We start from the raw sequence: 17,128 nt of genomic DNA on the forward strand, positions 1-17,128 counted from the left end.
TATGCTAACAACAACCTTGAGACAAGCTGAATGTTAAAGTAGGGGTAAGTAAATACATGTCCCATAATGTTGGCTCAAGAGCTAAGGACACCCTCTTTGTTTGAAGACCTCGTCTTGATAATTGCTGTGTGTCTGTTTGCCAAATAACTTTCTCTCTTGTCTGTTTGATGTATCGAAAAGGAATAATCCATATGTGGCTTATCGAAACACCAACACTCTTACAATACATTTCCCTGAAAAAACAGTCAATGCCATTAACAGATCTTACCAGGTTTGCTATGATGTAATGGTAACCTTTCACATGCTTCCCCACACTGACAGCCTGGAAAGAAAAAAAGAGAGAGATGGAGAGAGAAAACATTATTTCTTTGCTATCTAATTACAATGATTGTATTGTGGCAAACCAGAGGATATGAAGGATTGAAAATGAACAAGCCACAAGCCACTGAAATAATTGACAAGAACCTAAAGTAATTTAATTTAGTTTGAAGGACCCGGGCCCTCCCATCTGTAGCTCTCTCGTCTTACCCAACAGCTGCTGCAGCTACTTTCTTATGCTGATTAAAAGGGAGTGATGAGCCTGTGAGGACTTCACTTGTCCTCTGCACCACGCTGGCTCAGACTCTGAAGCCTCTTAATACATTTACAAGAGCCTCAGTAATGTCCGGGTCAGGGCTCTGTTAACTTGTCTGGCCCAACTTGTGTAAAAAACTCTGCATCGTGTAAGGAAGGGTGATTTAACTTGTTTTGGAAGTAACGTTAATGAGGTGCCAAGATACAACAGTGACAGGTTTGCCAACCTTTTCTTACAAGATGTGCATTTGCATTTTCTATTAGCTAAACACAGCTTTTTTGCAGAACGAGACATGCTATGCTCACTTTCAGGCTTTCAGGTTATTTTGGGTTACTACTAGAATAGGTTTACATGCTTTAATGTTTAAAAACATTAGAATACCAAGTCCCATTTGATTGGTCGGCTTACACACGCCTGACCCAGAACAGTTAACAACAACAGGTGCTGAATCAATTCTCGCGTTTCAAGCTAGCTGCTAGGCATGAATTATAACAATGTGTGACTGTGCCGTAGTGTGATGTCACAAAGTCAGCCAGACAACATGACGTGGCCTTTCAGGAGCAGTGTTTTATGTGGGAGAGAGGAGCTTCTGTTGGTGCGGACTTTGACCTTTTTAACTTTCAACATCTTTTACATGCACAAGAACACACTGTAGGAATGTGAAAAACACTGAAAGCATAATTGGTGTGAACATTGGTACAAAAACTGAAATGTAATCATTTCCAGCTTTCCCCACAACATCAGTAAAACTACAGCTTACAAAGATATAGTTAAGCTCAGGCAACTAAAACCATGAAACCATGTCTAGAATGACCTCATCACCTTTTCATCTCCACTTCAGGCACCGTCAGTATGTGCTGCTAATGAGCAGAAATTGTGTGAGACTGCAAGTCAAAAGTGAAATCTGTGATGTTTCTTGCCATCATTATATCTCCACAGTGTGATAGAGACAATAATAGAAATATGGCACATGGTGTGATTATTTTGACAAAAGAGGAATACGTATCTTCATATTAATAATTTGATGCATCAACCTAATGAATAAATTGCTCACTATTTTTCTTTCTGTCTCTCTCACCCACAGATATCAACAGCTATATACTGACGCAGACAGATGCACACACACACACGCACACACACACACACACAGATCGCAGCTGGCAGGGGCAGACAAACAGAGCAGTCTCTGTCTCAGAGCAGGGATGCTCGCCAATGCCAGCACTGCATAGCCCACTGTGACGGGAGTGTGTGTTTGTGCCTGTATGCCTGTCTCAGTATACGCTTGTGTGTGTGTGTGTGTTTGTGAGTGTCTCCGTCTGTCTGTTCACACACCACAGAAGCCAATTAAGAAAGTGTCTGTCTATCTGTCTGGGATGTTGCTTCTGGTGTGTGTTTGTGTGCGTCACCGTGCGAGTATGTGTGTGCGTACGTTTGCCTGTTGCTTGTATTATGCACTGGTATGTATTTTCACAGATAAGCATACATGTCTATGTGCGTGTGTGCGCGATTGTTTCGCTGTGTGTGTCACTGCATTTGTCAGATGTGCAGACAGAGGATCAGATGTGATGACAGGTGGCAGAACCAATGGGATGTTACACTGAAACCTCGAGTCAAAGGGCACAAACATGCACGCACACAAACACACACAAACACGGGCGCGCGTCTACGTCACCTGTCAGAGCACAACCATCAAGGAAGACGGATAATGTAATGAACCCAGACAAGCGTAAGGTGTCAGAGTGTGTGCCTTCATATACTGTATGCGTTTGTGTGTGTGTGTGTGTGTGTGTGTGTGTGTGATGGAAATCTGTATCTGAGTGGACAGTATGGTGCATTTAATGTGATCCCTCACTGATGTAGCTGTTGGGGAAGTCACATTTTTTCTCCACATTATGAACTCCAGGGAAAAGCTGAAATCTTGTTTTCTGTCCACATGTCAGAAAGCATAAGGAGCGCTGTTACAATGAGCTGAGTGGAGCCGACAGCAGACAGACACCAGTAATACACTGAACAAACAAATAATATGGGGCTCTATGACCGGTAATGTAATACTTACTTTAATTGTTATAAATGTTTTTGTTTTAAATACTTAAAAAAAGCTCACTCTGTACTCTATGGAGTGTGATTTGAGGTGGTAAAAATGTGTCAGTGTGTTTTGGCTGTTAAAGTGCTGTTAAGTCCAGGTCAGTGAAGTAATGTCAGCCCTGTCTGTAGTAATCTCGCTGATAGTAACCTCCATTAAAGCAGATGATCTAAATTGGTGCACGGTCCTCCAGGTTCCAGATCAGTGCCAGATATCATCCGGTGCCTGCAGTAAGCTAACAGTGATTTTTTAAAATATGTTTTGTGATGTACTGTAGCAGCCCGATCACCAGGATATAACAAGATAACAAGGCTGCCAAATGACTGACCGCAGTTTGAGTCAGACCAGTGGATATTTTTAAGGATGCCTGGGTATATTTCCATCTGTTTTTGTGGCGTGAAAAGCAGGTGTATTTTTCAGGGGACTAGCAAACATTTTCCTCCCTCCGTGGCGACCAAAACTGGCTTTTTTTCAATGGGAAGTTGGACCATTTCCATCCGTGATTATGACAACTAGAGCTGGCAATTTGTTATGGGAAATTAGGTCATAGCGATATGTGATTGTCTAGACCAAAACCATGATGTATTCCTAACCTTAACAAGGGAAGCCTAAACCTAAGCAGAGCAGAAACACAACATTGTGACAAGAGAGAAATAGAAAGTTCAACCTAAACAAACGTGAAAACCTGACAACTTTGCTCCTATAACAATGTGTATCGCAGCATCGTGGCTAAGAAAGGCGCTAATAAACTTTGTTTGGGAGTAAAAGCACACTGCAGGGCTCCGATATCACCTTATATAATGCACCAGTGCAGTGTCATTGAGGGTGTGAGGAAACATCATTACTTTGGTGCATTATATATTATTTGTTTGCGTCATGTTTTGCCCATTTTTGACTCAGCATCTGCCCTTTCTTGGTTTGGATGTGCGTGTCCACTCCTGTTTTCACACAGTATAATATCATTACCTGTTCTAGGATGCTCTGCAGTCTCTCAGGCTCCAGGTCAATGACGTATTTCCTCTCCTGACGTCGGTCCAGGTCCTCTAAGAGTCGGCGGTATGCTGCCTCATTGAAACTCTCCACACAGATAGCGCTCACCTGGATTAACGTACATGCACGCAATCAAATGATATATTTATACCCACACAAACACAAACAGCGTGTATGAATAAGGTCATGCGTGCAAACCACAAGCAAGTTAACATTTGTGTTTGAATAATAAACATAAAAACAGGTGTAAGTGTGTGTATGCACTGTGTGTGTGTGTGGTGTGTTTTTGGCCTGTTTCCAGGAACGTGTATGTTTGTGTGTGTGTCCTGACCTGCCATCCGTTCTGCCCTGCTCTCTCCATAATTGCCTGCAGTATTGCATAACCTAGACAACAGCAAAAAAGAAAAAGAGAGAATTAATGCTGTACTAGGCAGAAGCCGTACTTGGGACGTGAAGTAATTATATTTTGCAAATTTTCATGTAAAACTAAAAAAAAAAATCACACCAGTGTGTGCAAAATCTTTTATTTGATCTCTGCACAAAATGCTAATGTCTGGTCTTCAAACATGGGGATAAAACGCTCTGTACCTCAAGCAACAGTCCTCCTTGAATGTCACTTTATCATCCGACACACACAGCTTATCGGGACAAAGAGTTATGTGCCGAAACAACAGAGACCGTCGGTTTCATTGATAGGGACATTTCACTGAAATTAAACTTCTTATTGCTTCTTGCTCTGTAGTGAACTTTGATTCAAATGCAGCTCATCTGAGAACATACTGCCACTTATCAATTTTATAGCCTGGAACAAAAAACAGAGTACTCGCTCTGCAAAACGACGGAGAAATGTTTGAATAGGGTGAGTACGCCTCTCGGCATGATGTCAGATGATTTTGAAAGTTAATACTGTCTTGTGAGCAGCAGGTGGTAACATCAGAGGTAATGATATCAGTATATATCATTAAGCAGCTGTCATGATGGGACAAAACAAGTGGAAGAATAACAACAATGAGAAACAAGTCAATATCATAATAATAAGCCCTTGTAGTAATGGCATACAGCTAATGTGTTTTTATCGTAATGATCATTGTTATCTCCAAAAACTCGGGATATGTCTGCTCTCAGCCAAAGTGGGAAATGAAACAAAAATATCTCGCAGTGTCACAAAGAAAACGCACAGCATATGTCAGCACGAAACACCGTAATAAATAGACACACGTGTACACAACAACACCGAATGACACACACGCCGCAGTGCAACAGCGCCAACTGTTACCCTGTTTTATTTCCACTCTTGTGGAAGCAGCTATTTCCTGCTTGAGTTGAAACAAAAAGCACCTCTGAAGCCTCAGTAATCACGGTGTGTATGTGTGGGAATGTGCGTGTGTTACTGCGGTGAAGTGAGGTTTGTCCTTACATGATGGCGTGAGGATGTGCGTGCCCCTCTCCAGCCTCACCAGTAATATTGTGTAATAAGTGTGTCTGTCTCCTAAATGAATGCGTTTGTGTTATAGGTTACGCTTGTCTGTGAACTGTTTATGTCTATGTGTTTAACTTATATTAATGTAATGCCACGCACAGTTGCACGCACATTCATCTGCTGTGTGTGAATTTATGCGTGTGTCCGTGTGTGTGTGCATGCTTTTGGCTTTGTATGCAGGTTTGCGTGTACATGTGTGCGAGTGTGTGTCTGCAGGCTGTCTGTGGAGCAGAGCAGAGCGGAGCAGGGAGCGTAAAACAGATCACAGCGTTACTGCCCATTTTCCAGCACATTACCGGCAGCAGGGCCTGATGGGAGCCTATAATGAAGGACCCTGCCTTGGCCTAGTCAAGGGTGAGCACAGCCCAAACTCTACGCATCCATCCTCCGCTCCATTTCTCCCCCCTTCCCTCCTCCTGTTGTATGCTACTGTATATCCCCAGAGGCTTGTGATCCTGTCTGTCCCCTTGCTTCTCCTCTGCTGCCTGCCATCCACCTCCACTTTCTCACCTTGTTTGCCTCCTCCTCCCTTTCTTTCCTCCATCCTCCCTTAGCCCGCTGCTCTACCAGCTCCGCTCACCTCACCTGACTCTCCTGCCTCCCCTCTTCCCTCCTCTTCCTCCCTCTGGGTACTAACTCAGACAACCTGGACCAGAGGGAGGCTGGCAGAGGCACAGACAGAGCACACACACACACACACCTAGGATATACACACACTGTGCAGCTCACTGCTTCCCTAACACGCCACTATACCGTGGTATGGGGACTCTGCGTCATGTTTGACCTGTGTTTCTCTCCCTGTGGCGGGGAATTAGTCTGTGTGCCGGCCTGTGTGTGTGTGTGCGAGACAGAGATAACGTGCCAAGCATTCCCATGACAGTGGTTTCGGGGGCCGAGGGCGTCAGCTGTGCCCGCTCCACTAACTTATGTGAACTGCATGATGGGATGTTTAAATTAAAAGCAGGTGAACGCTGGAAGAGTTGATGCCAAACCCCCGTTTCTAACTCCACCCTTGTCTCTGCAGCTGTAGCCTTTCATCAGGAGAGCGCCGATCCAGTAGCACAGCCTTTGTTCTTTTCGCACAGGAAAACAAGTCTAAATTTGGGAGTCAAATTAAGGACAAAATAATTTCAGGCAAATAGACTTTTAAAGATATCATTATGATTTGATGATATTGTTCTCGCTGTGGCATGCCAAACCGAACCCAAATTAAAAGGGAATTCTTCATGCAATAAAGTATGTTTGGAAGTGGACTAATTTGGCAATCTATTTTAATCTTGTATAACCGAGTTTTTAATTCAAGCCCAGATAAAGAAGACGGCGGCTGATCTACCCAGTTAGCTCTTGTTATCGCCGCAGAGCGTATGAATCTCTGGCGGTGCCGCGAGGACACGACGCTGCTCCAGTCACAGTCAGTTAGACAGCTCTGTTATACAGTGAAAATAGACTTTAATACTGTTACTTTTTCCCCAAATCCCTTTCTGACCTTTCTCTTTGAAACCAGCACGGAAGGAGAGTGGAAAACAGACAAGTGGCTGTAAGGCGAAGTCTTGGTTACGACAAAACAAGAGCTACTGTACTGCAGCACTTTGATGGAGGAATTTAAAAGATTAACATATGCTTTAACTCCCTCCAGTCATGCAGTTCCCTCCCCCAATCCTTGAACCCTGTGACAAATCATGACTAATGCCTTGTTTTTTATTTTGTAACAGTAACAATCAACTTCAAGGTCCAACAAAAGAAAAAGTGAATCATTGATTTCCCTGGATGTTTAAACTTCTTCAAATGGAAACCTAATGGAAAGTAAATCACATGTTTTTCTGATAGAAGAACATTAAAGGCATATACCCTGTTAACGTATCGGTCACTGTGCATTTACCTCTGTCTGTGTCGTAAAGGAAGACAAATCGGCTCCAGTCGTAGTGGTCCAGCAGTGACAGCAAAGCCCCTCTGATGGACGGCCGGAGCTGCAGGGTGAACTGGCCCTCACCTTCGGTGGGGAAACTGGGCGTCACGAGGCTGATGTGCAGGGCCCCACAGAACGACGTCAGCGTGTTCACCGAGCGCTTGTCGTAAAGGCCAAAGATGGCGAAGACCCCTCTCGAATACTGAGAACAGACTGACGTGAGGAGGGAAGAGGAGGGACGGGTGTTGGAGATAGAGGGTCCCAGATGGAAGAAGGGAAAAAAAGAGGAAAACATATCAGTGAGATTGTTTTTAAAGAGCTTTGCAATAATCTGACAAATGACGGAGGAAAAGAGCAAATAAGGGAACGGGACAGAGAAAGACACATGCTCCTTAATTAAATTCCCACTGTGGAATCTGGGTACACATTTCGAGCATCTTAATGAGCGACAGCTTCAGCTTGTGTCAGCTATAGATTCTCACCGCTAATTAGACCCACAAACTGTGCTCTTGAGTGGAGAGTGTGAGCATCCATAAATGAGACTGGTTTTGCCAAAAACCTAATGAAACTGAGATAAATCTTTTGACAGGAGTCTTGTTGAGCTTCCTCTAAACTTTAAATTTTACCCAGAACAACACATTCATGGCACTAAAAGGCGAAATCCTCGTCTGCCACATCATTACATATAAATGTAATTATGAAGTATAAGCACGCACGTTTGCTCGCACATTGGTGGAGTGAGCCCGACTGCCGTACAAGCCCCTGGCAAGCAATTTTAGAATTTTTCCAACTGGCACAAAATCATTCCCACTAGCCAAAACTGGCATGGCTACTTATACAGTTGTTAAGGAAATTACAGTCAAATAATCCCACCTGCTTAGAGCTTAACATCCTTAAGATCCATCCACGCAAGCACACACTCACACACACACACGTGCGCGCGCACCAGCAGATATAAAAACCCTTGACCGAGCCGCGAGCTCACTTCAAATGTGAACTCATTTTCCACTACAACACTGCAACTCAGTCTTCAAAACCCCCCGAAGCTTTCAACCATGACAGAAAGGAGAGTGAAAAGCACTGACGTCCTCCGCTATCTCGCTTCCACAAAAATCTCTCCCCCGCTTCAGTTTGTCGTTCATCCGTGCACCTCGACCAAAACTGTGTTTGAACAACATAAAAAAAAAAAAAAAAAAGGCTCTTGGGTGTGTGAATTGGTGAGTGGTGCATATTCTGACAAATCAACCAAAAATGTGCACACAGACATGTGCTTCACTCTCTAGGGATCGACTGAATTGTGTGTTGACTCATTTTTTCTTTTTTACAATTGACGCTCCTCTTTGTCTGCCCCCTTTCTCTCTTTCATCCTCTTATTTCATCCCATCCTTTCTCTCTCTGGCTCCATTCATCCTTTTCAGCCAGATTCTTTCAGGCTGGCGTGTTTTGAGCTCGAGCTCTATCCTGCGTCATAATTCACTCTCCACCCTGTAATACGTCACACTGGAGTAAACTGTAAGGCAGCAGGAACTGCAGACTTTGCTTTTGGCAACAACCGGCCATCACTAACCTTTTCTCTCTTTCCCCCTCTTTTGATCTCCTCGTGCATCACTTCACCTCATACCTTCTCCACTCTCTCCCGTTTTCAAGGCGGACGCTGCATCAATCCTCTCTATTTCAGCTTCCAACATCCACTTTCCTTCATCTCTTCTCTCCCTCCCCGACTGCCTCTTCTTTCTGTTCCTCCCTCTCTCCCTCCTCCTGGGACTCAGAGTAATTCCATTATCAGCTATAAGCCTCAGTGGGGGTAAACACTGAGGGAGATGCAGCTTTGACGGCTTGGCTTGTGGCAATTAAACAAAGCCGAGGCCCCTGCACCCAGGAGGCGATAAGGCAGGGATTTATCCTCTGATTATGACAGGAGCTAAATGTCTTCAATTCAGAGAACTAGCATACTACTTACTTAGCATGCGTCATTCAGCAGGAGCTGAGTCATGGCGTCCTCAAAGTTGACAGACTTAGTGTCTTCCGAGACGATTTTGATGGCATTTCCAGCTTTTATTTGATACTTCAGAGCACATAACATCATGAAAGATGGTAATAGGGATGGGGACACGTGTGATAAACTACTAAATGACTGGTGCTATATCTTAGTGAGACACCAGCACCTGGCACGTACAACGATGTTTATGTTTAATCACTAAAGCTGACTTCATAAGTGCTCAGAAGATAAGGGCAAATGTTAAACTACATCAGCCAAATGACAAGGATTGAAGCAAACGAGACAGATTGGTATGATGTGTGCGTATATTCAGATTGAAACAGGCACTCAGAGTTCAGTCATGGTGGCAGCTTACTGATGAAAAATGGCTCTTGGCTGAGAGGAATGATGTTCTTACACTGTCGAAGGACAAAAGAGAGGCAACATACAATTGAATTTCTTTGACGGCAGTGTCATGGCAAATCCCATTCCCCTGCTTCAAATAAATCTGTGTTTTCTGCTATCAGCTGTTTTTGGGAACAGAGCAAAAATATAAGAGCAGCAGAACAAACAGAAAGCAGCCGCATGTGAACTGACATACCGGGTAACAGACGAGCAGGGGTCGGCCAATAGGACGATTCATAAACGACTTCTTAAGAGCAGAACCTCCGCTAGCTGCGCGCTGATTGTATACCTGGGATAATACTGTATATATTTCAGTGAAAGTTAACTTATATAATATATAAAACTATTATTAATTGATTGATAATTTCAAAGTCAATAACAATATCACAGTTACTACTGTACATCAAGTATCAACATTTGGAAAGTCTAGAAAAAGTTGGCAGAAGTTTTCTAGTGCACACGCTCTACAACGCGGAAGATAAAGGTATCTTCATTTCCGGGAAGTCGAGCTTTCTCGGCTTCAAAGCGCCACTGAGCAGCTATCATAGGAATGAACAGGGCACCATCTCCAACACTGTATTCAGGTTTATTGATGCGTCCTCGGACAGGGAAGGTCACGTCGGCTACTTGCCAAAAAGCTGAAGGATGGAGGACAGGGGAGAGAGGTATGTCTCAGGCAGTGTCTCAGCCAAACATGCAAAGAACACTGTGGTCTGCTGAAGGGGAAAATGCAACATATATCTTACTGAGGCATCTAATACAGCAGCAAAGCAATGTGAAAATGTAATAAGTAATATTATTGCTTTCTAACGGAGTGGCAAATAAAGAGTAACGCATTACACTTCCTGAGTAACTTGCCCAACGCTGCTCTTGAACTGTTTAAGTATTACATCAGCTGGTTAATGGCTATCACCTTTTTCCTGCTCCAAACTATCATTACTATAACAACCTTTAAAAATCCACTATCACTCCACCACTGGACTGGAGTGCTGCTCTCATGCCAACTGATGATTCTTTGTAGAAAAGTTCTCAAAAAGTACCGGCCTAGATTCACTTCATGACATCACTGTCTGCCATTGTTATGTTTCCTCCACCTCCTGGGTCTCCATCAAAACTTAAGGAAATATTGATAGCCGTAATCCCAAACCGCTCTATTTTTAAACAATACGACTTCTGCAACCCTTCACAAAGACACGCACAGGCCCAGAGATCATAACAAAAACCTATAAGTACGTCTCATTCTTCATTCATCCAATCTCTTTCTTCTCTCCTGTCTTTCACCACCTCACTCCCCTATTCTCTTACTCTCGATCTATTGCTTCTGATCCAGGCTTTGACTCACTCATCCTTTCTTTCTCCCCTGTGTCCCTTTCTGATGTGCGTCTCCGTGGGCTTGTTTCTCTGCAACTCCCTCCACCACCACCACCCGCACCTCCGCCGCAAGGCTGGAATGTGCCAGACAGTGGCGTCATTGTAATAAAATGTGTGCTAAGCTTGCTTCATAAAGCTTTAATGAGAGGAGGGGACCAGCGGCACGGTGCATCATCACCACAGTAAAAGCATCGGACACAATAGGTCCCCTGGGACTTTCTCTACCTCTACCTCTCATTGCCTCCCCCTCGCTTGTTCTCTCAGCATCTCCATATGTTCGATTTTTTTTTTTTCTTTTCTCCGAGTGTACAATCTCCCATCTATTTCTGCTTCTTAATTGCTCGCTCTGTCCGTAAAAAATCTCTCCCTTTTCTCTGTGCGGACCTCTCCATAAATCTCCCCAAAATGTTCCTCCTTTATCTGCATTACTCTGCGCCGTATATCAAGCTTCAGCATCCTGGCGTCTTCCCCCGCATCTGCCTCTGATTCATTACGTTTGTGTCTCTGTGCATTTAGAAAGCCCTCTCAATCATGCGCGTACTCTGCACATCACTTTATTTCTTGTTTTTTTTTTTTTTTCTTCGAATTTAAATGTGTCCAATTTGCATAACAGGGGGGGAGATATATTGCCTGAGCAGTGCGATACTTTACAGACTAACATCTTAGCTCTCTTTGCTTTCCTGGTGTTGTTATCTGTGTGTTTGCGCTCTACCCATATTTCTCCCCTCCCTCCCTCTTTCTTTACCTCTCTTGGCACAGTGCTGAGCGGGCCACTTGTTTGTATTTCAGATGACAGCAAGAACAGATGCTCACAGATAAACCTGCTACTGATTTTCACTGTCACTGCACTACAGCGCGACATAAAAAGCCACGCGCACACACACAAAGACACAGAGCATAAACTGCCGTCCTCCAACACACACACATCGTACAACTTTCTGACTTTCTCTCCCGATGCTGCAGTTTGCTTCCCACCTATTAGTCTGAATAACAACCGCCTAGCTGCAGAGAGAGCCTCCAGACGGCCACAGAAACACTGCAACGATACTGGGAGCTCTCATTACCTTCAGGTAAAGGCGAAGATACGGGACGCACCTGAGTAAATGAGGAATACAAGCTAGTTTAAAAGCCAGGTTGTGTATTTTTCCTGGCATTGCCCAGGCTTGCCTACAGTGCAGCACAGTGATACCGACAGAGTGAGGGGAAGTTAATACCAATGATAAGCTTTTATGGGCTATATAATTAGAGAGAAATCAACCGCCCAATGCTTTACGCTGACATTTCACGTCCAGGCCATTTACAGTAGTATCCTCGAGGGAGGGAAGCTCCTGCTTCTATTCTGCTTCAGCGCTGCACGACTTCTTTATACAGAGGAAAGCAAAGAGCGGAGCATCCTGCGGCAACCGGCAGAGTTTCTAACATGACTGAGGCTCTTAATCCAGACTGACACAACTGGTTCATCATGTAGAATAAATTAACACTCCTGATCAGTTAACATACTGGAAAAGTGGTAATTATGAAGTGCAAAGAAAAAGCTGAAGTTTAGAAAAGTTGTTTTGCAGCCGTAGACTAGAGTGAGAGGAATGACGTAGCAGAAGTTCGGCTTTGGTTTTACAGGTTCGGTGGGTAGATTGATTAAACTTACAAATCATTTTCATCCCAGTTTTTATTGAGGCTCCATTTCCAAAAGGATCATATCAATGAACTAAGGTTTCCCAATGTCAGCTACAGCTACTTCAGGCTGTTGGAAAAACTATAGCATTTCATTTACAGTAATTATATGATGACAATATTATGAACAAGTATTCAAACCTATATGGGAAATGTTTGCTGCTAATGTCAACACATTAGATATCTTGAAGCTGCGAGATGCTACTCTGCACCGTCCCCACAATGATCAAGCTAACGTAGCTTAACGCACACTAAAACCACGTGAGGCTACAACAGAAAGTGCTGAGTCACACGGCTAGCATTGCTAATTACCAGCTTCCAGCTATGCTAGCTGACAATTAGCTCAATTTGAGACTCAATTTGCAGCAAAACAATAATACAGCTAGTATATTCTGCTTCAAGTATTTAAAATTTGACCCAACTAACCACTCCTGATACGGTGTCCGAGGCAGTAATATAAGAAGACGGCAGGAGAGGCGGTCACACTCTGCTCTCTACTTTGCCTCATTAACAATGAGGGAAATTAACACTAATATTAGCCTACTTCTGCAGAACGACCAGGAGGAGGAACTGAGGTACACAAACTTCTATTTAATATGAACAACAGTTTTAAATGCACTCAAACACGGAGAAGAACAAATATAATCAGCTAATTGCCGACTGTGGTTAGCTGAGGTTATAGGCCTACAGTAGTAGCTATCAAAATGAAACCACAGACCTGTTGCACATTGTTCCAACCCAGATATTAAGAATATACTTCTAATTTGTCTTCCCACTTACTTTGTGGTGAGAAACATAACTGCTGACTGAACATTTTATGTACCACACAGGAACCAGCAAGGACTTCATCATCGGAGGTTCAGCCAACAACAGATCTTCATTTAAAGTGTTTTTTTCTTGAAGACCTGGACGTTTCCCTAACCTTTACTAAGCGGTGCCAGGGCCTAAATACAATCATGAAATATGTTTTTTTGAATGTTTGTTTAGTAGCCATGAGTGAATATCACAAGATAATTTGGCTGAAAACAATAAAATATCTTAACGAACATTTTCCTGATAAGTTAAAGGACAAGTTTTGTAGTCCACGAAGAAAAAACGAATAAACATGAAATGGCTCCGCACAGCTTGTCCGGCGTAATCCAAGTCTCCAGAAGCCCCGAGATCACAAATAGATTATTAAAACATGTTATTCACACTTTTTGAAAGCTGAAACCTTCACTGTTGCTGCTGAGCTGAAAGCGTTAGCGCACGTCCTGTCCAAACAGGGTGCACACACTTGACAGCACGTCAAGGGTGTAAATAACGTCTTTTCAAACCAGTGTGGAATCTCAGGGCTTCCAGAGACTTGGATCACGTCGGACGACCTTATGGAAATCCCCATCTACTTCACTTGTTTCGGAGAATACTGCAACACAGCAGTGAACCACTAAACTTATAAACTTATCCTGTAAGTGCCAGATGTGTTTCCTCTTTTTAAAAACTTACACAAGCATGGTTTTCTCCAAAATGTGTTTTAGCTAAAGCGTCTATACTGTTGACAGAAGCTTTAGCCGGTTTGAAGTGAATTATAATACTAAAATATCTCAAAGCCAGCTCTTACATAATCATAACTAGTACTTTTGTGTCAGTACCTTCCCATAAAATTTGGGGGAGGACCATTTGTTGAATTAAGCCTCAGCCTCTCAAATGCCTGTGCATGCCCCTGGCTCTCTGGGTAGCATTAGTGTGTTGAACAGTCAATGAAGAAGAATAGGTGATTTCATGGCATAGCTCTTACTCGGTGGATTGGACTTGCATGCTGGGTAACACTGGCTATTTTTCTCAGCATTTGATAGCTGCTCTCAGCTCTCCAAAGCAGGGGCATTGTAAAGACAGACACAAGGGAGGGACTAGGACATCGTACATGTAACTCATGCCGCCGTGTTTTGAACATTGATTGAATGACTGAATGCTGTGAGGGACCCAATAATATTACGTAAAACTTTGACTGTATTGTCTAGAAAACATGCCATTTTACAGGAAAGGTTTCGTCCGTGGTGAGAATGAAACAGTACTTTTATTGTGACAGTGGCACCACAGCTCTGTTAAAGAGGAGGATTATAAAGACAAGACAGGGGACAAAGGCTGGAGATCAATAGTATCTGGCAGAGAGCACAGTCACTGTATGGATTTCATATTTGTTCCTCTACACTACAACATAGATTATGGCACAATGGAGCAACTCCTCTGAAAAAAAACCAAAAAAACAAACCACTGCGACTCAGACGTCAGAGGGAATTTCATCAGAATGAGGTCTGTAAAATAACATGACATGGTGTTTTAATATGTGTGTAGAGGTAAAACATCCATACAAATGACAACATTAAAGTAAGTCTTGATTGTTTTTCCAATACTGCTATGAGAAACCCTCGATTCGATCCATCCCCGGATAAACACGGATTATATTTAACCCAGACAACAACTTCTCATCCATCCTAAGCAGCAATGTCACGATGACAGGCTAAAAGCCCGAGAATCAATGTTCTTCGAGAGAGCGTGCTCAGAGATTTTATGCAACATAAAAATGAGAAGAGCTCTTTAAGCAGTGACCAACTATTCTCAGCTGAGGATGCCAAACCAAACAAGGAGTTATAAATGACTTCTGGAGACTCAAATAGTTCTGTATAGAACTGAGACCGTTCAGATCCCATATTGGTTTCAGGTGATGACACTGAATATTGGACTGATGTCACCGATCCATGTACCGATTAAGTTTCATGTTCTGATTGATTGTTTGATTGTCAATTCCCCATTGCATTCTTTGAAATGCTCTTCTTAAGTTTGAACTCGTATAGAGATGTGCTTACTAGCAGTTGATAATGCATCGCTGTGCACATTTGTCAAGTTTTTTAAAACATTAAATGAGTTGCCATCGCAACTGGCCCTCATACACCTCTTTGTTTGTGAAGCCCACTTAACCTGGGGTTCAATTTGTTTGGACCACATTTAAAATTTAAAGCATTTCAGTTTCATGTTTTGCTCTTTTTATACTAAGTGCTAAAAAAAAAACCAATGACAATAATAATGATATTCAAGAAACAGAGCTCTGGTATCAGTATCAGAATTGGCAGACATCCAAAATCAGATATCGGAATCGTGCAGCTGTAGTTCTGTACTTTCCGTACCCAGACTAATGCTGTCTATAAATTATAACAAGTGAATATGTCTTAATGATCTTATATCTTGTTTAATAATACATTTAACATATATAATATAGACCCAAGCTGGCCTCAGTTGTGGTCATCAGCAGCATCATGGAGACAGGATAAAAGATAAAGCTTGACGATCAATAGTCTGGCAGGGGAATTCTGCCACCTTATGGATTTCATATCTGATCCTCTCCACTGGAACATAGTTTACAAGATAACCGAGCTGCAATAGCTTCATAAACAGGGCGGCGATTATTGAGAGTGATAGCGTATTGTGTGCTGTGCTGTAACTGAGTGTGTGTGCGGTTCGCTGTGCTTGTGAAAGAGGCCATTTATCCCTCTGTCTGCCTCCTGTCTGTCTATTGTCCCTCTTTCACAAAACTGCCTCAAGCAGAGAGCAAAAGGGGGCTTCAGTTGTTCTCAGCGAGGAAGGAAAGAAGAAACAGGGAGACGGAGAGAGCAAGAGAGAAAGAGAGTAGTTTCAAAACCCACAAGGGGGCTCTGACAGTGGCGAGAGAGGGTATGTCTGCCAAGCAGACACTGAAGAGAAGGTAGGGAAAGAAAGCAGAAGAAATTGGATACTAAGGGGGGATATAGAGAAAAAGGTAGAAAGAGAAAGTGAGAAAATGCCGCCCAGCAGGCCAGTGAAGGCAAAGAAAAGACTGGAAATTAGTCCTTAAGTGCTCTCACAGCTCTTTCTGTGAGTGTGTGTTGCTGTGCGCAGTCAAATGAACGCAGTACGTACACACACTCAGGTTGAAACTCATGCGCAGCTGCCTCGTGTGTCTGAATACAGGGCTGAATCTGGGGTCAGAGGTGAGGGACAGCAGGAGAAAAGGCTCTTGGGTAAAACTGCCACACTCCTCTGGCACTTCTTTATGCTCTTTGATTACAGCTTTTCACTTCTCTGAACCTGTTCTTGCTCCCCTTCAGCCCCTCCTCCACCTCCTCCTCCCTTGACTGCTCCTTGAGGTCCTGGCCCTCAGGCTGCATGAATAAAGCTTCTAAGAATAAGAGCACTGATTGGGGAAAATGAGGACAGGTACCCAAGAGGGGGGGCAGCGATCTCTGTGGCCTTTGGTGTTGTCGCAGTTAGTGAATATGCTAATAGTTGCTGACACATAGCTTCCTCCCTTGTGCCATCAGAATATAAAGAAACTGGAATTATTGCATTTGTTATGAGTCTGGTGAATAATCTCCAGTGAGAAACAGTCTTCACTGAGAGCCTATTTTAACAGAGTACAGAGGACTGAGAGCCTTTTCATGTTTTTTTCTGTCAAAAAACTCCACTATACTATAAAACACACACTATAAAGCAAAACGCCATTAAACTGCACTATGGAGTTACCTGAACTGTTGATTGACACCTTAATTGACCAGTAAAGGGCTTCTATGCCTGCCCTGTGGCCTGCAACTGCCAACAAGTGATTTCACGGGGCAGGAGAAAGAGTCACATGGTGCAACAACAATCGACAAAACCAA

The 17,128-nt window shown here is 43.2% G+C and overlaps 1 protein-coding gene across 5 annotated transcripts in view; it reads right to left on the reverse strand.

The window, feature by feature from the left end:
- The window catches only part of gria4a (glutamate receptor, ionotropic, AMPA 4a), a 113,176-nt gene that overhangs the window by 56,458 nt on the left and 39,590 nt on the right, over nt 1-17,128 (reverse strand). For all 5 annotated transcript variants that reach the window (XM_084351685.1, XM_084351684.1, XM_084351687.1 and 2 more), the window contains exons 3-6: nt 7,007-7,246; nt 3,979-4,031; nt 3,624-3,755; nt 269-322 (exon numbers count right to left, since the gene is read on the reverse strand). In XM_084351685.1, the coding sequence (XP_084207811.1) occupies nt 269-322; nt 3,624-3,755; nt 3,979-4,031; nt 7,007-7,246 (479 nt within the window). The remainder of the gene's footprint in view (nt 1-268; nt 323-3,623; nt 3,756-3,978; nt 4,032-7,006; nt 7,247-17,128) is intronic.

Source organism: Pagrus pagrus, assembly GCF_965226575.1.
Source record: "Pagrus pagrus genome assembly, chromosome: 4".
NCBI lineage: Eukaryota > Metazoa > Chordata > Actinopteri > Spariformes > Sparidae > Pagrus > Pagrus pagrus.